At 42.3% G+C, this 22,627-nt stretch overlaps 1 protein-coding gene across 1 annotated transcript in view; it reads right to left on the bottom strand.

Annotated features, from left to right (window-relative positions):
* LOC130111626 (USP6 N-terminal-like protein) overlaps nucleotides 1–22,589 on the bottom strand; it is a 28,215-nt gene extending 5,626 nt beyond the window's left edge. Inside the window, exons 1-7 of the mRNA XM_056278868.1 lie at nucleotides 22,349–22,589; nucleotides 17,540–17,613; nucleotides 12,803–12,888; nucleotides 10,172–10,211; nucleotides 9,377–9,457; nucleotides 2,397–2,504; nucleotides 901–1,010 (exon numbers count right to left, since the gene is read on the bottom strand). Of these exons, the coding sequence (XP_056134843.1) occupies nucleotides 901–1,010; nucleotides 2,397–2,504; nucleotides 9,377–9,457; nucleotides 10,172–10,211; nucleotides 12,803–12,888; nucleotides 17,540–17,605 (491 nt within the window). The 5' untranslated portion in view covers nucleotides 17,606–17,613; nucleotides 22,349–22,589. The remainder of the gene's footprint in view (nucleotides 1–900; nucleotides 1,011–2,396; nucleotides 2,505–9,376; nucleotides 9,458–10,171; nucleotides 10,212–12,802; nucleotides 12,889–17,539; nucleotides 17,614–22,348) is intronic.
* Nucleotides 22,590–22,627: the final 38 nt, after the last annotated feature.

Raw genomic sequence — 22,627 nt, 5'->3', positions numbered from 1 at the left:
GCTACAGCGTGTGTGGCGTTTTGCTCAACTAGAAATGGGTCTTTTTTTTTCCTGCAGGTCTGCTGCCCTCTGTTAAATATTTAAGAATTCTGTGCAGCAAGGTTTGTTTTCTGCCCCAGACTTTCCACTGCCGCTCCCGAACGGGCCTGTGGTCTATTAAGCTGTCAGTGACATCACTGTTAGGGGGTCAGGCTCCAAACACAGCTCATACAGTGAAAAACACAATCCGATTCTCTGTTTTCTTTCTCCCCTCTCTTTCTCTGACTTCTCTCTTGTCCACCCCATCGTCACTCACTATCTGTCTGTCTGTCTCCCCTCCTTCCCTCCCTCCCTCCCCCTCTCTCTCTCAACACTAAGTTCACACTGAGGTTGCAAAATCAAAATCACTGTCACGGTTGTGGAACAGTTTGGGTTTTTTTCCCCTGAATTTCAAACCTCAGAAAATCCAAACACCCTGCTTTTACAAACTGTGTAACTTAAAATCAAACCACATAATAACTACGAACCAGACCATATGGTTGATATACACTAGACTAAATACTGAATACTGCAATAACACATACTATAAATTACACGATGCTGACTGTTCATTTGCATTTTGTGCGCTTGATTCTCTGAACACATTTCAGTGAGTAGCACAATGTGTTTAAATGAAGCTAACATATCCAAAATGCAGTGTTTAAACTCAACAGCCCTCTGTCTTTTTATCGCCGTTAGCATTATATTAAACCCGTCAACTCCTCTCTGCTTTCACTTAGACACAGCACTCCGTAACGCCGTTGAATGTGATGTCAATAAGGCGCTGAAAGAAACCCCAACCCTTATGACAACCCTTTTTACAACAGCTGGAACAAGTTCTTTTGTTTGAGTAAGTGAGACCTGTCCAAACAGCAGACTTACTTGACCCCAAAGCGGTCCATGAACATGATGTGGTTCCGAAAGGTTCTGTTGATGTCCAGGTCTATCTGTTTGATCTCAGTAGAGTACAGTCTGGCTTGCTCTTTCATTTTCTGAGACGAAAGAGAATTAATGAAACATGAACATCTGGAGATGAGAAGAGAAGGGGCGTATAAAGAAAAGGAATGGATAAGAAATGTTATCCATTATATAAAGCAAATAAAAAAAGAGTTTTATAAAGGATGTTTTTTTGTTGATTTTTTTCCCCCCTTTTACTCCCCAATTGTATCCAGCCAATTACCCCACTCTTCTGAGGCGTTTGCGGTCGTTGCTCCACCCCCTCTGCCTATGCGGGGAGGGCTGCAGAATACCACGTCTCCTCCAATACATGTGGAGTCACCAGGGGGACGTAGCACGTGGGAGGATCACGCTCTTCCCCCCAGTTTCCCCTCCCCCATGAACAGGCGCCCCGACCGACCAGAGGAGGCGCTAGTGCAGTGACCAGGACACATACCCACATCTGGCTTCTCACCCGCAGACAAGCCAATTGTGTCTGTAGGGACACCCGACCAAGCCGGAGGTAACACAGGGATTCGAACCGGGATCCCCTTGTTGATAGGCAATGGAATAGACTGCTATGCTACCTGGACGCCCTATAAAGGATGTTTTACAACAAGATCCATCCATTTACATATAGCTGCTTTTCATGGTAAGGTTGCAGTGGTAATAGGACCAACAGGGCAGCCCAGGTAGCCTTCTCCTAGAAACTATATTCACCCTCTGATTCACAGCCTTTTAGATGAACATTACAGGCACACACTGCATTGTAAGTACACAGTGCACTGTAAGTACCAGATACTCAATAGGCAAAACACAGACAATATTTACAGTAAATTAATTCAAAGAATTAGAGCCTATCACTCATGCATCTAACTTGTTTTCGATATTAGTGCTGAATATTTTCACCATCTTTACATCTGCAACACATCGCCATCTGCTTATTTTCCTTCCTTTATCCCTATCTGTTTTCAATGTTGGCCATTCAATTGAATTCATGTTTTAATCCTGCTAAATGCTGTAATGACGCGGAGTGTGGCGTGTGTGTGCAGACATTATGGTAAAATAAAGGATTAAACATCTGGAAGTATGGGCAATGCGAGGGGTAATCACGGGGCCATTAAACCATCTTTGGCATTAAAAAAACCATTGCAGCCACCGAGGTTTATTTATGTTTGGTTTCAATAACTTTGCTTAAAGCTGTGTTTATCTCGGGGGGGGGGGGTAATATAGCTTGTGTGTGTGTGTGTGTGTGTGTGTGTGTGTGTGTGTGTGTGTGTGTGTGTGTGTGTGTGTGTGTGTGTGTGCGTGCGCGCGCGCCTTTCTGCCAGCGCGTGTGCATGCTCTCATGTGGGTGTTGTGCATTTGCATGCAAACGTGTGTGCAGGCCTTGATGTGGGCTAAATTATAGTAAGAGCAGCCCAGCTCTTCGTCTTTGTTACCTCATAATTTCCCTCGTTCTCCTTCTTGATCTTCTCCACATCAAGCATCAGGGCCCAAGCCTGGCCTCTCAGCTGTAGGGGTATGCCTTTGTACACTCTCCTCACCATCTGAAAGCAGAGCAAAGAAGACGAGAAGTAAAGGGAACGGGAATGAAATAGATTTACATCAAGCAAAAAAAAAGAAGAAGAAGGTTTAGATTAGTAGTGTTCTTAGAGGTGAGTCACCAGCAATATTAACCACCTATTTTTGTACTTAGAGCAGTGTTTTTGTGTATATTACTTTATTCGTAGCAAAGTGTGTGTGTGTGTGTGTGTGTGTGTGTGTGTGTACCTGTGCATGTACACCAGAATTGTATCAAACAGCAGTTGAAAATAAGTGTGTTTTAATCTACATGGAGCAAATGGGAATTTTGGTGCATCAGTGTCATTGAAATGGATTATCACAGCAAAATATGCATAAATAAATCATGTTTTACATGTCTAACCAATACACTGATCCTGAGAAACTTACAGTTGACCGTGAAGATGGGACATGAATAAATTACCCTGCCTGTGCAGCGATTTCGGAATCCTGCCACCTTTCAAATCTATTCCACTTTTTCTGTGAAAATGAGGGACCACAATGGATAAGATCAGAACTTTACCATGCTAATGCATGTGGTTGTGTGTGTGTGTGTCCCTAGCTAATCTCGCATATTGCTGGACCTATCAGCCTAAATTTTTTTGTGCACAGTTATGAGTTATGATCAAGAACTTCTCGTGGTTGTGGTAATTCAAAACCTTTGGAAAACTTTTGTTCTCGTCACCACCGCTCCCTCTCTTCTTTCACTGTTTAGCTCGCTTGACTAACGCTGCTCTCTCTCGCTGCCCGAACTAAGTCAACCGTGCACATGCACAAGTCACATCTATGGATGAGTCAGATCGGGCAGCGACCAGAAGAGCTTTGATAATCCAAAAAAATGCAAAAGTTATAAAGGAACAACTTCCTCTAGGTTGCAGTCAAAACAGGAGGTGATGCATATTCTTGTCGCTGCCTGATTTGAGTCAACTGTAGATGTGAGTTGTGCACGTGTGATCGTTAATGATATACCCAGTTTTATTATATATTATGAATATAAAGACAGGGTTGGGGTCAGACCAAAATGGTCACATAGCAAACCTTTTCTTTTTGGAAAGTGCAAATTCATGTTAGACTTGGTTGCATTCATGCGACGGTCTGCCTAGGAGGCTGCACATCCACAGACTGACAGGCAAAACATTTTTATTAGGTAGATTTTTTAGTTTGAAAAACACTGGTTTTTCTGTCCGTGTGTGTGTGTGTGTGTGTGCTGCTATTCTCTTATACTACTGGGCCTGTCAGCCTAATAATTTTTGCGCACAGTTATGACTGCACGATCAAGGACCTCTCGTGTTACAGGGATTCAAAACCTTTGGAAAACCTGTTTTGTACTGCAATTGAGTGCTAACTGCTCAGCTGGTTTTTCGCCTAAGCCAGATCACCGGAGAAGGGGAGATACACCTGGGGGAGGGAGCGCTGCACTTTACTGAGTGAACTCTTCTAGTTTTTACTTAATTTCTGACTGAAATATTTTAAATTTGAATGGACAAAGAATAATAAAAAAAACTTGATTAAAGATGTGCATCCCTCCACCACCAAAAAGGCCACACCATTTCTTTCCATCTTGCTTTGCACTATGGACCATCACCTTTGTTTACCTTTGGAGGAGGCTATCCATCTCACTATTGCTATCATGCTTGCCACGGGGAACTGGTGTAAGGGAAAATGACCAAAATAACAACAAAACTCATATCTACCATTAAGAGCACCAAGGTTATGGTCTATTTTTTTTTCTTTTTTGTGGTTTTGCTGAGTCGTAAATTGATGAAGATATGAAACAGGGAGATAATATTTTGAAATGGCTGAAATAATGCTTTATACCCAGGGGGCAAACTGATTTTTGCACGGGTCGGATGCTGTAAAAGGTTGTTCTCCAGAAATCATATCTAGGACCTACATGGATCACAACCTGGGTGGACAACCTGGAAAACAAGTTGCAGGAAAGCTACAGGAAGCGTCCAAAGTTGCCCACCGGGCCTATGAACATTAACCAATAGGGGTAGATAGGGTTAAAATTTTAACCAATAGATATCTGCATGAAAATCACAGTGTTGATTACTCACATTGAGACAAACAAAACATGTATTGGAAGTTTTTAAAAAAATGTTTTTTACCAGAGTAAATTACGCATATATAATTATGTGCTAATTTGCATAAATGTCACATAGCCAGAGGAAATGGTTTTACAGACATGTTGTAAAGAGTTGTCTAGCAGAAATCATATCTAGAACCTTCAGGGATCACAACCTGGGTGGACAACCTGGAAAACAAGTTGCTGAAATGCTACAGGGAGTGCCCAAACATGCCCCCCCCCCCCATACGAAAACAGGCATTTAAGCTGGTTGGGTCATATTGCACAATCCTCCTTGTGAATGAATATCTCTGTAAGAGTTCACAGTAAAGACACATTAAAACGGCTTATGGAAATTAGAAAATATGCTCTGATCTTATACCTTGGTTTGTTCCCAGTAGAAACATGAGATGGGCCTATACCTTAAATTAATCACAAAACAAACAAAATTCCTGTAACTGTAAATAATGTAAGATTTATTTCTTATTTTATACATTGAACACAATATACTTACTGAACACAAAATAATTATCTGTGCCAAAACTATAACAAAGTATTTAAAATAAATAAATAAATCATATCTAGGACCTTAAAGGACAACAATGAAATGGGTATATGCTTTAGTATACACATGAAACAAACAAAATAATTTATACTTTGAACACAATATGCTGAACACAAAAAGTTAGCCCAGAATTTGAAAATCAGGACTTTTTAAAGAAATCTTTTATAGAACTTTGCCCATGTTTTCTCACTCGCTTTCTGAGTCACAGCTGCTATCACTGCTCTCAACTATATCAGTATGTATTCTGCTGCATTTGCTCGCCAGTCCTTGGCAACGGCACCCGATGTAGCACGGAACTGCCTTCCTTGCACATGAACAGTTCTTCTGACAACCCTTGACACATGCACATGAGATTGTCGTTTTCATTGAGACAGGCCAGGCTGGCTTTGTTGCCGGAACAGGAACTGCATGTCCATCAACCTGAGACCAACCAAATTCAGTGCATGGGGGAATTTCTGGCTTGGCGATATGTGCATTCTTGTCAATGATAGTTGCCAGCGCAGCCCTTTTCAGGTGTAGCATAAATGCATCTTCTGTTGGGGGTAGAAGCTTTAATAGAGTTGACTTGTTGTTCAAAAACTTGTACACTCTCAATTTGCCCAGATCGGCCCCCTCAAACTGATCAGCTGTGGATGTGTACACTGATATGGTGAGGTCCCGCACCTGATTGAGAAGGTCATCGGTTATGGTATCGCTAGGGTTCTCACCAAAGTCTTCAAGTGCAGGGATGTCACAACTTATGCTGCTCTTGAACCATACCTTCTTCCCAGTGAAATATGGGTAGCTAGTTGTGTCTCTACCACTCAGACTGTGGATGAATGGCATGGCACGACACTGTGAAGGTCCCAGAGCTACAACCATCTCATGTGTAGGCAGGTATGCATTCTGACCTGTTCTAACCCACATCTCTGGTAGATCAATCAAGTGTTTTGCACCATAGTACAGACATGTTGTAATGATATCAGTGTCATTAGCATGTATGACAACTCTTTCAACTCCCTCATTCTGGACAGTGTGGAGTGTGTGGAGGATTATCCTAGTGTCAGGCTCCTGCTGTGTTGATTCCAGAGCAGGAACATCCATCACAGACCCTGCGGAGAGCACCACACTCTTTGTCTCTTCCTTGAATCCACCACCCAGGTAGAGATGAGTAGGGCCAAGATCACTCCCCAGTTGCTCTTCCTCACACCATCTTTCACAGAGAAAGCTCAGCAAGTTTGCTTTGTTAGTAGACACAGCCATAAACTCATGTGGAGCTGGAGCTGTGTACTGCTCACTGACTTCATACACTTTGGCTGGTTTGGATCGAGCATATCTCTGTTGTTGCTCAACTGACTTGATACTGGTTCCACTGTATCTGTCACAACAGAAGTGTATTATTTCAGTACCACGAGGCACATCAGTCAGCAGCAGGTGTTTGTATCTGTCAGCGATTGCTCCAAATCGTTCGTCTTTGTGAAAAGACCAGTGTCTTATGGCAGACATAGCATCTACAAGTACTGCTGTCTTGAGGATGTTTTGGGGTAGATCAGCATTGATGGTTACTTTGGTCTCCTCTTTCAGGACCTTTACAAGGCTGGACTTGGTGCCAGTTCTCATACTGCCATCTTCCTTGAAGAGGGATGGGGGAAGGTCACCGTACTCGTGGTTGCCTACAAAGTCAACAATGTCGAGTTCTCCACCACTAGCAATGATCTGTGTCATACGCAGAAGGGCAGTAACTTCATTGCTCTTGCCAGTGGTGCAGGTTTTCCCCCTAGACTTCTTTGGTTTCATGTGTTGTGTGTGGAAAGTGTTAAGCCTTAACAACACTTGTCTTTTTATGATGACTGGTAAGTGACTCAGACAGTGCCTTCAAACCAATTTATTTTACACTTAACAGGTTGTCCTTGACTATAGCATCTGCACACTCACCAGTAGATATATTGATCAGGGATGATGTGGCTGTTGTGAATGGGTTGGTCTCTACTGCTGCTGTGACGTTGACTACCATCTCTGCATCCTTGTTGACACGACTCTTGCCAGATTCATGGTGTGGGCTTGAGGTATGGAGGTGCAGCGTAGATTTGAGCTCTGCAGAAACGGCTGCAGTGAGTGGTTTTGTGTAGATCCACTTCCTCCTGGCGGCAGGATTGAGGGTAATACCATCCAGACCACTGGCCTCTTTGGCATCTGCGTTGTACGTCTGCTCTAGAATCATGTCAGGAGAGACACCATTGTGGTTTCCATTTACTCTCCTCCCTACAAATGCACCTGCGATCAAAGCTTCGTGTGCCTCTGGAGCTGTCTCTGGCAGTTTCTTCATCTCAGACAAATACAAAGGCAAAGACTGCTGCCCATATTTGTAGTGACCTGCTGCAGTGAGATAAGGTAGCATCTGTGCTGACTCACAGAGATGTCCTTCCCAGTTGCCTTCTCGCTGGTAATAGATGAACCTGTGGAGAATGTCTGACATCTCAAGAAAGCTTGACCAAAAAACTGCAGTTGGTTGATCCTCAAGAGATTCCTGGAAAAGTGACATCTCTTCTCGTAGGATAGATAACTGTGGACTTGACATTTGGATGATCTCCAGCTTCTCAGGACCTGTGGTGCCTTTCTCAAACAACACCTTCACAACATTTTCGACTTGTGACTGCCAGTGTTGTGTTTCTCTCTCTGCTGACCACGCCTCAAATGCTTGCCAGTACAGGCGCCACATGGCCTCACTGAGGATCCTGAGGGCATGCATTGTTTGGTAGTAGTCAGCCTTCTCCCCAAACATCTTCTTGGCAGTCCCTTCCTGACACAGGCCAGCTGCTACTAGGATATCTTCTGCACCTGCATCCCTGATGATCTTGCAAACAGCCTTCTTGTAGTTATAAGCTTGGTGAAAGCCCCCCAGCAGCAACACCACATTGCAAACTCTTCTCTGTGTTTGTCTCTGATGGCAACTGCCAGTTCATATGTAGCTTGATCTCCAATAATAATTGTATATTTGTCTCCCAATGTATGGGATGTCTTGACCAGCCGTTTCATCTCTTCTTTCAGAACAGCAGGATCGGTTGGAGATTCTGGGATGAGAGGAAAATAGCCAATGATGCTGGCCGGTCTTTGTGGGTGGAGCTCTGCACAGAATGCAGAAAAGCCAGGCAGTCCTACCTCTGTATCTTGCGGAGGATTTAACAGTTCTGAAGTTGTAACCATTCTTGCTATGCGCTACATAAGCAACAGGTCTTCAGCTGTGCCATCTGAGGAAGTCTCCAGACTTTCTTGCTTTTCAATATGCTCAAGTGACCTGGACCTCTGCCTGTCTTTAGTTGAAATGTGACACATGGGAGCAGGTTGTAAAGTGATATCAGAGAGGGTTTTTCTTCTGTTAGTGCTAGATGTGGGGAGACTGGCACCCTCCTGGCCTTTCACAATGTTTTGGTTTTCGATTATTATTGCAGTGGTGGCATTAAATATGCAAATTAGTGCATACTTAATTATATATGCATCATTTACTCTGGTAAAAAACATTTTTCATAAAACTTCCAATACATTTTTTGTTTGTCTCAATGTGAGTAATCAACACTGATTTTCATGAAGATATTTATTCGATAAAATTTTAACCCTATCTACCTCAAATGGTTGTGTTCAGGCAGGGTGGGCAACTTTGGACGCTCCCTGCAGCTTTCCTGCAACTTATTTTTTGGGTTATCCACCCAGGTTGTGATCCCTGAAGGTCCTAGATATGATTTCTGGTGAACAACCTTTTACAGCATCCGACCCGCGTTTTCCCCCAAAAATGGGGTTTTGCCCCCTGGGTATTACTGAAGACCCTATAAGATTTATTTTTTCTGCATATTGTCCTCCACAATGCTTTACTAAAGATGTCAATGAGAAAGTGTAAAGAATTCCAGTTTTCTTGGGACACCATATGATGTTTCACCTGCAAAGCTGCTAAACTAAACCACGAATATGTATTTGAATTGCTCTGTGATGAAGGTCAGGTGTGTGCAGATTTAAGAATCATTACCTAACATCCAAAACATACCATCCAACATTCATTGTACAACATCCAAAACTCTTAGGTGTTTATTTGCCTTATTGTAACAAGTGCATTAACATTTTTACAAGCTTGCCTCGCCCAGTGCAAAAGCACAATGGTTATTCAATAGCAATCATATCCAAACTTTGATAATCCAAGGGAATATAAAAAAGATGATAGTAATAGAATAGTGAAAGAGTGTGAAGATCACACTCACCCTGTCGCTATTCCTGTATTTATCCCATTTCTTCACCATCTTGAGCCATTTTTCCACTCTCTCTATCTCGAGCTGCTTCCGCTGAAAAGAGGACAGGGTCTAATTAGTTACATTATGAATTAGAGCCCATTACAGACTGGCTCACACACTCCTCTCTATTAAACCAAGTACATTCTAACTGGGTGAAGATACAACATTACATGTGTCCACCGGCACTGGTGCCAGACATTGTGCAACAATAGAAAGACCACCAGGGATAAAAGAGCTGATTGAGTCAATCATCGTCTACACCCACTCACTCAAATTCTAGATCATGAGGGGCTACAGCCTTTTCCTGCAGGCTCTGGGCATAAGGCAGGTGGACAAGCTGGAGGGGTCACCAGTTATTGACAGAGGCCCACACACACACACACACACACACACACACACACTAATACAATTCAGAGTCTTCACTTCACCCAGCATGCATCTCTTTGGACTGTGGAAAGAAAATGGCTGGGATCAGACCCAAAAAAATAAAATTGTGCTTTTTTTTCCCCCTTTCTATTACATCAATTGGTTGGGAATGGTTGAGTGAGAGGGATGTTTGAGAAATGAAAGGCTTGTGTGCTGGGCTGGGAGACACGCCCGTAGATCATCTGTCTGGTAATTAATATCTAGAGAATCTAATGCCCTTGTCACTATGTGTACACACACACACACACACACACACACACACACACACACACACACACACACACACACATACTTCATCAGATATGTGAACCCAGTGTAGACTCCAGCGTCCTGACATACCTTCTCTTCGTGTGCAGTAGGGGCCGGCAGCTCATGCTCACTGCAGAACACAACATATGAACAACTCTATCAGATACAATCACGTTTACCAAAAAGTGCCACTTGGCTACAAATGGCTGAGCTCCATAGGAATCAGAATGTAAATCTATTTGCTGTGATTTATTTGTTAAGAGTTTTCACGTTACCGTGATGCATCACTCACAGTGACACTTAAGACATTTACGAACGTATAGAAAAATAAAAGGTAATATATGGAAAAAATAAAATCAAACATAAAACCTTCTAAACACACACAGAATTTTTATATGATTGTTTTTTTTATATATACATTACCTTTTACTTTGTGTCAGTGTATTTTACTAGATGTCAATCAGGGCTGTAGTCAGCCTACTAAGAGAAATGTATCTTTTCTCAAAAAGTGGGCCATTTTATTTCAAGCACAGGATAGCTTAACTAAGATAGCTACAAATATTTTATCAGCCTACATTATGGTCTACTAAAACTAATACTTAAAAATACTGGATAAGAAACCATAACATCATAGTCGTTACTATGATGTTAACTACAGAGTAGTTACAGGTAACTTGTAACTTCATCTTCTTGGAAGTGTCAAAATGCTCATTTCTAGATACTGTTAGTAAGATGTTCTTATTCCACTGGCAGAGAATATTGCTTGTTTCAAGAAAGTGCACTTGTTTCATGATAAGACTGGTTTCAAGACATTTACTCTATAAAAAAGAAAGATGACCTCAAATCAAGTTTTTTATTTTAAAATGTATTTTCCTGTTCTGTAAAAATTCCTCATAGCAACTCTTATAGTCATGAAAAAGGCATTCTCTTGAAACAAGGACTAATATCTGCCTGTGGAATGGAAAAAAATCTTACCAGCAATATCTTAAAATAAGCATTATGAGACTTTTTGGACCTTTTGTTTTTGGGGGTAGTATGAACGACCTGCCTGACCCTCCTTGGCAGCACATTGATGGCATTGACTAATTATAATTAGTGCAGGTAGAAGGTGACAATAAGGGCCATGCCTTTAACAGGTTGTGAGACAGGTGTGTTATAGTATATCAGACTTTATCCTTATGAATGCAGGCACAACTTGGCAAGTTTACAAATGATCTATGTAGATAGGAGGAAGACTAAATTTCACATATGTCCTTGCAAATATTTACAATTGCAAGGACATAGCAGACAGTGGCTCTTTATAATGCAATATTCACACTGTACAGTATTTATATGAGACTATCACACTGAGTAATAACATTACAATGTTATTTGTGTATTTATATATATACATACACTACCGTTCAAAAGTTTGGGATCACCCAAACAATTTCGTGTTTTCCATGAAAAGTCACACTTATTCACCACCATATGTTGTGAAATGAATAGAAAATAGAGTCAAGACATTGACAAGGTTAGAAATAATGATTTGTATTTGAAATAAGATTTTTTTTACATCAAACTTTGCTTTCGTCAAAGAATCCTCCATTTGCAGCAATTACAGCATTGCAGACCTTTGGCATTCTAGCTGTTAATTTGTTGAGGTAATCTGGAGAAATTGCACCCCACGCTTCCAGAAGCAGCTCCCACAAGTTGGATTGGTTGGATGGGCACTTCTTTGAGCAGATTGAGTTTCTGGAGCATCACATTTGTGGGGTCAATTAAACGCTCAAAATGGCCAGAAAAAGAGAACTTTCATCTGAAACTCGACAGTCTATTCTTGTTCTTAGAAATGAAGGCTATTCCATGCGAGAAATTGCTAAGAAATTGAAGATTTCCTACACCGGTGTGTACTACTCCCTTCAGAGGACAGCACAAACAGGCTCTAACAGGTACTATTTAATGAAGATGCCAGTTGGGGACCTGTGAGGCGTCTGTTTCTCAAACTAGAGACTCTAATGTACTTATCTTCTTGCTCAGTTGTGCAACGCGGCCTCCCACTTCTTTTTCTACTCTGGTTAGAGCCTGTTTGTGCTGTCCTCTGAAGGGAGTAGTACACACCGGTGTAGGAAATCTTCAATTTCTTAGCAATTTCTCGCATGGAATAGCCTTCATTTCTAAGAACAAGAATAGACTGTCGAGTTTCAGATGAAAGTTCTCTTTTTCTGGCCATTTTGAGCGTTTAATTGACCCCACAAATGTGATGCTCCAGAAACTCAATCTGCTCAAAGAAGTGCCCATCCAACCAATCCAACTTGTGGGAGCTGCTTCTGGAAGCGTGGGGTGCAATTTCTCTAGATTACCTCAACAAATTAACAGCTAGAATGCCAAAGGTCTGCAATGCTGTAATTGCTGCAAATGGAGGATTCTTTGACGAAAGCAAAGTTTGATGCAAAAAAAATCTTATTTCAAATACAAATCATTATTTCTAACCTTGTCAATGTCTTGACTCTATTTTCTATTCATTTCACAACATATGGTGGTGAATAAGTGTGACTTTTCATGGAAAACACAAAATTGTTTGGGTGATCCCAAACTTTTGAACGGTAGTGTATATATATATATATATATATATATATATACATACACATATATTTATGTGTAGTCTATACAGCATGTACAGAGTTGACTAAGAAAAACATTTTTGTTATGTGCTTAAGATTCATAAATATTAAGACTCACTGCATGAAGCCAAAACGGTCAGTGACTCTGTAGATGTTGTAATCAGCATCCTCCCAGGGGTCAATCTCCACCCCCTCCTGTCTGCCCTGAGGATGCAAATAGACATGCGTACACGCACACACACACACACACACACACACACACACACACACACACACACACACACACACACACACACACACACACACACACACACACACACACACACTAATGAATACATGCAACATGGCATGCCTGTGCACATGTGCATGCATGCACACACAGGCGAAAGTCACTGAAAATACATGTTGCAAAATACAATCAGACATTAGTACACACACAAAAACTACAATTGAAATGCATTGAGCTGCACCACTAATAGCCAACCAAACAATGAACCTCGTGCACTCACACGGTTCCTAGCTCAAAACCTTGAGTCATCCTTTATGTAATCAAACATCACACCATGCACATTCTCATGGTCTACAATAGATTAGATTTATTACACAATGTGATTTGCCAATCAAACCTGAGCCCAGATTTTTGGGTTAACTCGTGCAAATGTGGTCTTAGGCTTTCTACAGTGGAAAATCCATTTAGAAATACAGAGACAAAAAAACAAACAAACAAAACAAAAAAACAATCTGGTCCAATGTTGCCACAACAACAAGGGGGCTAATCCTCAAGCAGTCAGCTACAGAGGCCTTTCACTCTGCTCTAAATAAAATAGTTGCCCTGTGATTGGTTGGCTGCCTGGAAGCCAGCCAATCACCTTCCTCATTTTAAGAGAAAGGAAAAGGCTCATCATGAGCACATAGAAACTGCACTGTTCCATCCTAAACGAGTCCATGCTGAAGGAGCCCCTGAGGCGCTGCAAATGATGTCAGTGAGGGGACTAAAAATACTTTCCTTACTCTGAGGTTGTTTAGAGGAACACAGAGCAAGAGAGGGAGAGAGAGAGTGTGTGTGAGAGAGAGAGAAAGAGATAGAGAGTGATAGAGACAGAAATAGAACAAGAAAATAGGAGGGAGAGAGAGCAAAGGAGAGGGTGACAAAGAGAGAGAGAGAGACAGACAGACAGACAGACAGACAGACAGACAGACAGACAGACAGACAGACAGACCAAGAAGCAGAGAGAGAGAGACAGAAAAAGAGAAACGATAAGAGAAAGAGAGCGTGTGCAAGAGAGATGGACATGGAGGCTATAAAATTGGGGAATGAAAATGCGGTGGAGTTAGCAGAAGGCCTCTCTGTAACCTGCAAGAACAAACAAATCTACACACGTTTTTTTCTTTTTATTACCCAGCATTCCCATTAAGAAATACCCAATGCTGCAGAGGGGCTGATTTCTTTTTCTTTCTTTTTTGGTACTCAGTCTACCCCCTTCCTGTGCAGTACACCCGGCCAAGGCCTCAGGGCTGGAAACCACAGCCAGACATGCTGACTGAGAATCCAGCGTGTCCCCAGAGGATGGTGTCAAATCAATCACTATGGACTGTGTCACAGCTGTTGCTACGGCGAGACGGCGCAACGACCCCGCCCACCCACACTCACACACATACTCGCCAGCACGCACACACTGAGAGACAGGCGCGTGCACGCACACACACCTCACTTCCCTGCTCCTAGCGCAGAGCTAAATTTAACACTGTGACTGTCACTGTCTCCATGTCACCCCCCCCCCCCATCCACACCACTACCAGCAAACTCTTTCTCCGTATCAGCCTGTCCAGCAGACACAAGCCGCGCTTACATCGACATTATATGCGGCATGCATCCAGAATGTATCCAGATGTGATTTAACCAAATTGTATTGAGGATTTGGATCTTTGGTGAATTGAGAGTGATGTAAGCGCATTGGATATTCATTATTATATTACTTTTTAATTCCTTTTTACTCATATGTTGTTCTATGATGACATGACTTTGTACACTGGCCAACAAGTAGTTGTTTATAGATGCACTTGATGAAACGCCTTGTGCAGACTTCTTTTTTTTTAATCCGGATAGCATCTGGGGGTGATTTAACCGCATTGCATTTACACCTGTTCGAAAATGTGTCTCTGGCAGGTGGCTAGAAATCAAATTGCACTCCTCCATAGCTTTCCTGTGCAAAATGTAAATTCCTCTCTCGGAATGTCACCTATGCTTTATTTGCCTCGTGCTTGTCTTAAATAATAATGCATTTTATCTATCTATATGGCTTCTTTCCAGAGATCAAGGAAAATTTAACAGAAGAAGTCAGCAGCACAAAATCAAAAGGAGAAGTGCAGCAATAGTATTGTAGTGAATACGGGGGAGGGGGGCAGCCGGGAACCGCCACAGCCGGGACGCGAACCCGGATCTCTCGCACCGCGGGTGACTACGTTAACCAGTCAACGAAAGGGTCGGGCCCTTTAGCTAAGGGCTAGCAAATCTACTTATCCGTGCATGTTACAGTATCACCTGGCAATAGAGAACATAAAGTAAAAACAATCAAAACATTACAACAAAAAAAGCAATTAATATTCTCCCATAAAAGGCCAAACAAATATAGATATTTGTTTGGCCTTTTACTGCCCTGATGATCTCGGAGCCATGACTGAGTGGATGTTTATCTTTATATTTATTGTTATCTGGTGTACCTACCCATCTTAATACCTGACTGACTGGTTGATTTGATTTATTTACTGACTGATGGATTGTTTGCTGAATTACATCAGTTTGTGCTACGGCTAACTGATTGTCTATTATTTTTTTAACATGTTTGTTTAGCTGTTTTGTTTGTTGGTTTTTAAGTGTTTATACACAGACGGGTGACAAATGAAAGGAAAACCCAACATAAAGTGTCTTAGTAAGGTGTTGGTCCACCACGAGCCTCCAGAACAGCTTCAATGCTCCTTGTCATAGTTTATACAAGTCTCTGAACTCTACTGGAGGGATGGACACCATTCTTCCAAAAGATATTCCCTCATTTGGTGTTTTGATGATGGTGCTGGAGAACGCTGTCTAACACGTCAGACCAAAATCTCCCATAGGTGTTTAACTGGGTGGCGATTTGGTGACTGTGAAGGCCATAGCATATGATTTACACAGTTTTCAACCTCATCAAGCCATTCAGTGACCCCTCGTGTCCTGTGGATGGGGACATCGTCATCCTGGAAGAGACCACTCCCATCAGGATAGAAATGTCTCACCAAAGGATAAAGGTGATCTCTCAGAATAACTTTGCATTGAGTTGCAGTGACCCTTCCCTCTAAGGGGACAAGTGGACCCAAACCATGCCAGGAAAATGCCCCCACACCATAACAGAGCCCCTGGGCCCCCTCACTGTAGGGCTCAAGGCTTTCAGGTTTGTCCTATGCCTTAACCTATTTTTATGCATCTATTTCCAGTTTCCAAAAATGGTAAATAACAAGTTCAAACATGGATGAGGGAACACTTGCAGTATGAGTTTAAAAAGGTGAGTTTTGATGTAGAAACGGAGGATGTGGTGTGGTAGCTCCTCCCCAAGGAGAGGTATAATGCCCCTTTTCCACTACACGGTACCAGCTCAACTTGACTCAACTTAACTTGACTCGACTCGCAGAGTGTCGTTTTCCATTAATGTAACAGTACCCCCTCAGTGTAGCTGGTCTGCATTGACTTTGGTACCCGCCCCAGTTTTTTTGGAACCCCAACAAAGGTGGTACCAGAAAAGTGGTAACAGTTACCAAAACGCCGGTACTTTCCAGTAATGGAAAACGAAAAAGTCGAGTCGAGTTCAGCCGGTACCATGTAGTGGAAAAGGGGCACAAGTCATCAGAGAGGCCCCTCGCCAAGTGTGCAAAGGGTTGGTTCTTGGAATGGTGAGAATAGGACCAGCCTCAGAGGAGCAGACAAAGCAGGTGGGGGCGTACATATCTAAGTGATCAGCTCTTTGAAAGCGGAGCCCCTTTAGAGCCTTGAAGGTCAATAGCAAGATCTTGCTATTTATTCTAGATTTGATGCAGAGCCACTTGTTGTTAATGACTCTGATAAACAGTTTCATTTACACTTCGCCAACTTGGCTAAAGCAATCAAACTCCAGTTCATCCCTGATGTGTCTCAGATGCATTTGAACTTGGGAGTTGTTATGTGAGTCAGCATGATAGGATTGCAAGTATCTGATCATTTGAGACATTTCAATGCAAGGAGTGAACGGTCTCTTGGTTTCTAGGGAAATGGCCCATTAGGCCTACCAAAAGCCATTATGTTAGCGGTTAAAAGCCTGCCACGGTGTATAGTAATCATAGCCGCCAACCAAATCACACCAAAGGCATAAACATACACACACACACACAAACACACACTCATGCACACGCATGCATGCACACACACACACACACAGACACACATTTTACTGTTCTCTTCACATGCTAAGGTTTCAACAGGCTCAAAAAAAAAAAACACACATTTGAATTCACACTCTGTTTTTCGCTTCTGTCCTTCTCAGGATGTCTGTTGCGTTTTTTAACCACGAGCTCAACCAAGTGTGAACTCTTCCTCCTACATGGGCAGGTGAATAATACACAACATATTAGGCAAACACTTGCACAAATACAAAGTACCAGCTCTCAATGAATTAGTGTTTATGAAAAAGTATAAAAAAACTCACATTATGTATTACAGTGAATAGAGAATGATGTATTTGTTCATAACACTGAGCGCAGAAAATAGATTTATATAGGTTTATATAGATCTCCAGCGGTATACATGCTCCCTCTGTTCCATCCATGGATATGTTGAACCAAGACTCACCGTAACATACTTCAAGATGATGTCAGCACGTTCCTCTGCTATCAGTGTCTCAATGTCTTTCTTCATGTCAATATCTGAGAAGAGAGGAAAGTATACTCCAGTTTATGTGCTAGATAACAACAACCAAAACTGATCATGGAGAACACAAAAAGATCGATGTGGGCGATTGTTGGATTCCAAACCATCAGAGTGAGTCGGCGTACTTCAAATCAACACTCATTCTGTGCAGTTATGTAATGTCCTCACCAATCTATTGAGTTGCTCAGATTTCCATATTAGTTTGACGTGCACTGGTATTAAGCATCTCCAGAGCATCTCAGAAAGAGGATGTTGGCTTTGCTTTGGTCAGTTGATTCACCCCACTACCATTGTCTCACGTAAACCCCCCCACTGCCCTCGCATGCCCCTATCCCCTAGACTTCCTGTTGGTACAGCTCTCTGATGGGTGTATTCTCCCTTCTCCTCAACCAAATTAATCCTATTGTGCCCTTGAGCCCATGAAGTGTCATCCATGTGAGCAATGAAGCAGGGAGTGCCCTCAGCCAGCTGCCTGAATGCAGGTCAGCAAAATAAATTTCAAACACAGGACTCTTGGCACCAATACACATGTTTATTCTAAGTTGAAAATATTCAAGTGCCCCTGGTGCAGGCATGTACAATACATACTTGTGTCATGAGGCAAATCCACTTGTATGGAGGTAAACTGATAACAAAAGAGAGAGACTCTAACAGGATGAGAGCGAGCAAGCATGTGGGGCGAGTTTGTTCATCAGAGAAGTGGGTAATTTGGGAGAGCGTTACTTTACTGCTCTGTCTGCTGCAGGCATCAGTAATATAAGTCCCCTGAGAACGATCATCTCTGCCAGTGATCAAATGACTGCATTCCATTATACTGCCTCGCATCGCTCACATAGACCCGCTACTGTATGTCTACCATCAATAGGAGTAACAAGTGGAGACATGAAATTTGATTGACATACTTTGAATTTGAACAGCTTCTCTTATCGCTATGTTACACAGCACCGTGGCTTCTCTAGGGACCCTTGATTGAATCACCATGAAAGAGAATCAACTCAGTGCATGCCACATTTGACACCGTTTAACAAACAATATCCAGAGGTGATGAGGTATCAATGGCAGATTCCTCCATAGGAGACTGAAAATATTAGAGACTAAGAGTAAATGGTACAATGGTAAATGAACTGCATTTATATAACACTTTTCTAGTCTACCGACCATTAAAAAGTGCTTTACGATGTATATGCCTCACATTTAGTCATTCACACACACATTCATACACTTATGGAGGAGGCTGCCATGCAAGGCACCAACCTGCTCATCAGGAGCAGTTAGGGGTTCAGTGTGTTGCTCAAGGACACTTCGACACATTCTCTACAGGAGCCAGGGATCGAACTAGTGACCTGATTACTAGATGACCCGCTCTACCTCCTGAGCCATACCACCCCTACGAAATGTTGGTGATCTATCCAGACTGACAAAAAGTGTTTTATTTCAAAAACACTGGTTTATGTTCTTGCGTGGTATGGTGTGGTATGGCATGCCATGACACAGCAACAGTAATGCCTGACTGTCAGTCAGAGCCAAATTTCTGTTTTGTCATAACATTGGGCACAGTGTCAACTGGAGCCAGGGGGCTGCTAGTAAATTACTCACAAAACAAAGCGAGGAGGATATTAATCCAGGATAATCCACATTGACTGTAGGGATCATTTACAAATGGCAGGTCCCAGAGTCATAATCTCGATGCACCACAGGACACACCAGCCATTTGGATTGGGAATATCTCTAAAGAAGGATTATGCAATGAAAGTCTGTTGTTCCCAACCTGGAAGCAGGAGGTTTTCACAGTAAAAAAGTGCCTGTGATTACATCACTGTTGAAATGACTGAAAACATGAAGCATACATGGCCACAATGAATTAAGCAAACAATAACCTATAATAGATCATGGTATATTGAGTTTGGAACATAGTTGATGTGCCTAATGTGCAGCTGGGGTAAAACAAGTAAACTCTTCCCCAGAATCACCTACCCTGCTACCAGATACATCAGCTGGCTGGTTATTTACCTACTGTCATAGAGAAGAGACGGTGCAAAGGTAAACCAACGTGTTTAGAAATATACTTGGACTATGAAACTGGTGTTTGGATCACAGTAATATGTTTTAATAACAACGGTGGATTAAGCAGTTCTGGTAGACTGATATATTTGACTGCTGCTTTTATGTTATCTTAGAACAGTGGGGATAGGAAGCAAACAATTGCATTGTTGTTGTTCTGTGAGTAGCTTGGACTTCAATAGTTCCTACCTCAACAGACCCCAAAAATCAATTTTTTGGGGGGAAAGAGCAAAACACATCTACCTTCAGAGGTATTGGATTGAAGCTACTCATAGGATACATCAAATGCGTATATCTGGTCTAAGTGGTCATTTTCAATGTAGCACATCTGTTTTCTTCAATTTGCGGCTAAATGTGGGTGAACCAGGATGAATAATTCAATACAAGAAAGAGTGACTTGCATTTTATCATAGTCACGAAGAATACTTGTTTCTGATTGGCCTGCTGTTTGTTAGATGGCTATGAATATGGTTCTGTTTGGTCAATTGAAACACACCGTTGTCATCACCGCTGCTGTTGCATTCCAAATAAATACACTTCAGGAAGCCTTAGTAGGCTAATGTTAGTAAGCAGGAAGCCTTAGTAGGCTAATGTTAGTAATACAGAAAGTCCAGTCAAAATAATTCTAAATGATTATTTCCTATCAACTTATTGATGTCCTTGTAAGGTAAAGCTGTGGGATAAGTAGGACAATCCACTCTGAGGTGTCTCGGGAGGTTCTTTGGCTCTGAGTTGGTCATTATTTTTGGCTAGAATACCATAGCACCTTACTTAGTGCACACGTAGTTTGGCTCAAGTTTAATCATCATGCTGAATTAGTAGTAAGCCCAGTAAATATTCAAAGCTTTTAGCTTGATGGCTAACTTGTGCTTCACTACCTTTTAATTCTGAATCTATAATGTATACCAAAAAAAAACAAACAGTGAATGCTTTTATTTAACTTCTTTATTAAGTGACAATGGTATATAGGGGATAATCCAACCCGGGGATGTGCGTTAAAGGATTTTGCCTCTGCATGGTATGTTGATATCCTTTAACACACACTTCATTATGGACTAGCACTTACTTAATATTTTAGCTATCCTGAACCATAATACGACAAATAAATATCAGTGTGAATTGTAAAGTGATAATTATTGCAACAAAGTAAATGTTGCATGGTCCCCCTCACTGCCCAGATCTCTGTATTCAATAACACAGGAGCAAGGCCGGCTGAACATTTTTGTTCTTTGTTGTTTGATATAGTGTTTGTTAGGGTTTATGTTTCTGGTTGTGCCTTTGACCGAGACATGGCGATACGAACTGGAGTTGGTCCCTGGGTGCTGCGCGGCGGCTGCCCACTGCTCCTGGCTACACAGCTAGGATGGGTTAAATGCAGAGCGTAATTTCCCTATGGGGATCAGTAAAGTATCGCAAAATAAAAAAATTGATGCCCCACTGCTCAAAGACTTGGGTCACCTTCACAGAACTTCTTAGCAAGCTATGCCATAATTGCAATGACGAACAATACTGAGGCTTGACCATGGAAGATTTCATCAAAATGTGGTGTGTAGCCCGTAACCTTTCCATCTGAATTTACTTGGATTGTCTGTTTTGACTTGCAGTTGTTTTCACATCAGTGAACGACAGAGGTCAGCACTCAGGGGCCCCTTTTAAAGTGCAGTACACGCTGGGGTTTAGTCCACATTGGCTCATATGCAGTCCTGGCACTTCATTATTATAATTTAAGACCGGCGCAGTAAGCTCAGAGGGATATAAACAGTGATTGCTTTCAGTGCAGTTAAAAAGCCTTAAATGTGACCCATCATTTAAACCATATGGCAGAGGCTGCATGTGGTCAGTGCAGTAAATCACAGAGGCCCGAGGAGCTGTGACCACACTCCTGGGCTGAAGGGCGGTGGCCAGCAGGGAAGACCAAAGACAAGCTACTCTCTTCTGTCCAGCGCTTGGTAGTTGATTTACAAACAGATGGATATTATACATTTTCAACAAATGCAACACAGGCAATTGCAACTAACACACTTGCACAGATCACCCACTTGCAGTACATACATGCACAAATGCGTGTGTGCTTGTACACCAAGTGTATGGATGAACGATTTTCACCAGTGGTACATGAAACAAGGGCACACACACAAACACAAACCCTGCATCCAGTGAGCACATGCACAAAAATGTGCACATTAATATACGGACATGCGCGCACACAAACATACACACCCCGGGCTGTTAGGTGCATCAGCTGCTGTTATTGCTCATTTGATTTCACTTAGTGTTGTACAGAGCGTTGAAAAACTTCACACAGATCATCAGCTCTAGTTTTCAGCATTTTCCACTGGACCTATTCGGCAGTCCATGGCACCCATCAAGCAGCCTACCAAGGGATGCTGGCAAATAAAGGGACGTTGACGCGGCTAATGAGTTGAAAGATAAATTTCAGCGGCGTATCCCATTTAACGGGCGGGAAAGAAATGAAACCGGCAAATGTTATTTTTTCCCCTTTTCACCCCTGGTCCATGTGGTAAACGGCCTACACTACACCTTAAGGCACAATACAAGTGCCAAATAACGGGTGGAGCGCGATTCCTTATTCTCACGATAATAAATACGGGAACGGCAGCCAGATGGAAATGTAGTTAAAAAAAGGCTAAAAAAAGAAAACAACATTACCGTTTCTCCTTTATGTTTCTGCGCTATCCGTGCAGTAACAAAGCTTCAGTTCTTCTGGGCATTATTTTGTCGGTCGTGGACTTTCACATCCAGCGGTGCAGTCACAAATCGTCAAGTTTAAAACAATAGCCGTCCTCCGCAGGGTAGCCGCACGGCTGTGACAGATGGGATGGGGCTTTGCTACGGCCGTCAGCCGCCTTCTGAGCAGGCGCGGCGGCGTGGCACGCGTGGCCGATATGTCGGCTTTACGATTCTGCCTTAAAGACACAGTAACGCTAA

Source organism: Lampris incognitus, chromosome 4, assembly GCF_029633865.1.
Source record: "Lampris incognitus isolate fLamInc1 chromosome 4, fLamInc1.hap2, whole genome shotgun sequence".
NCBI lineage: Eukaryota > Metazoa > Chordata > Actinopteri > Lampriformes > Lampridae > Lampris > Lampris incognitus.
The sequence above is the reverse complement of the archived record's forward strand: the minus strand, read 5'-3'. Positions and strand labels throughout refer to the sequence as shown.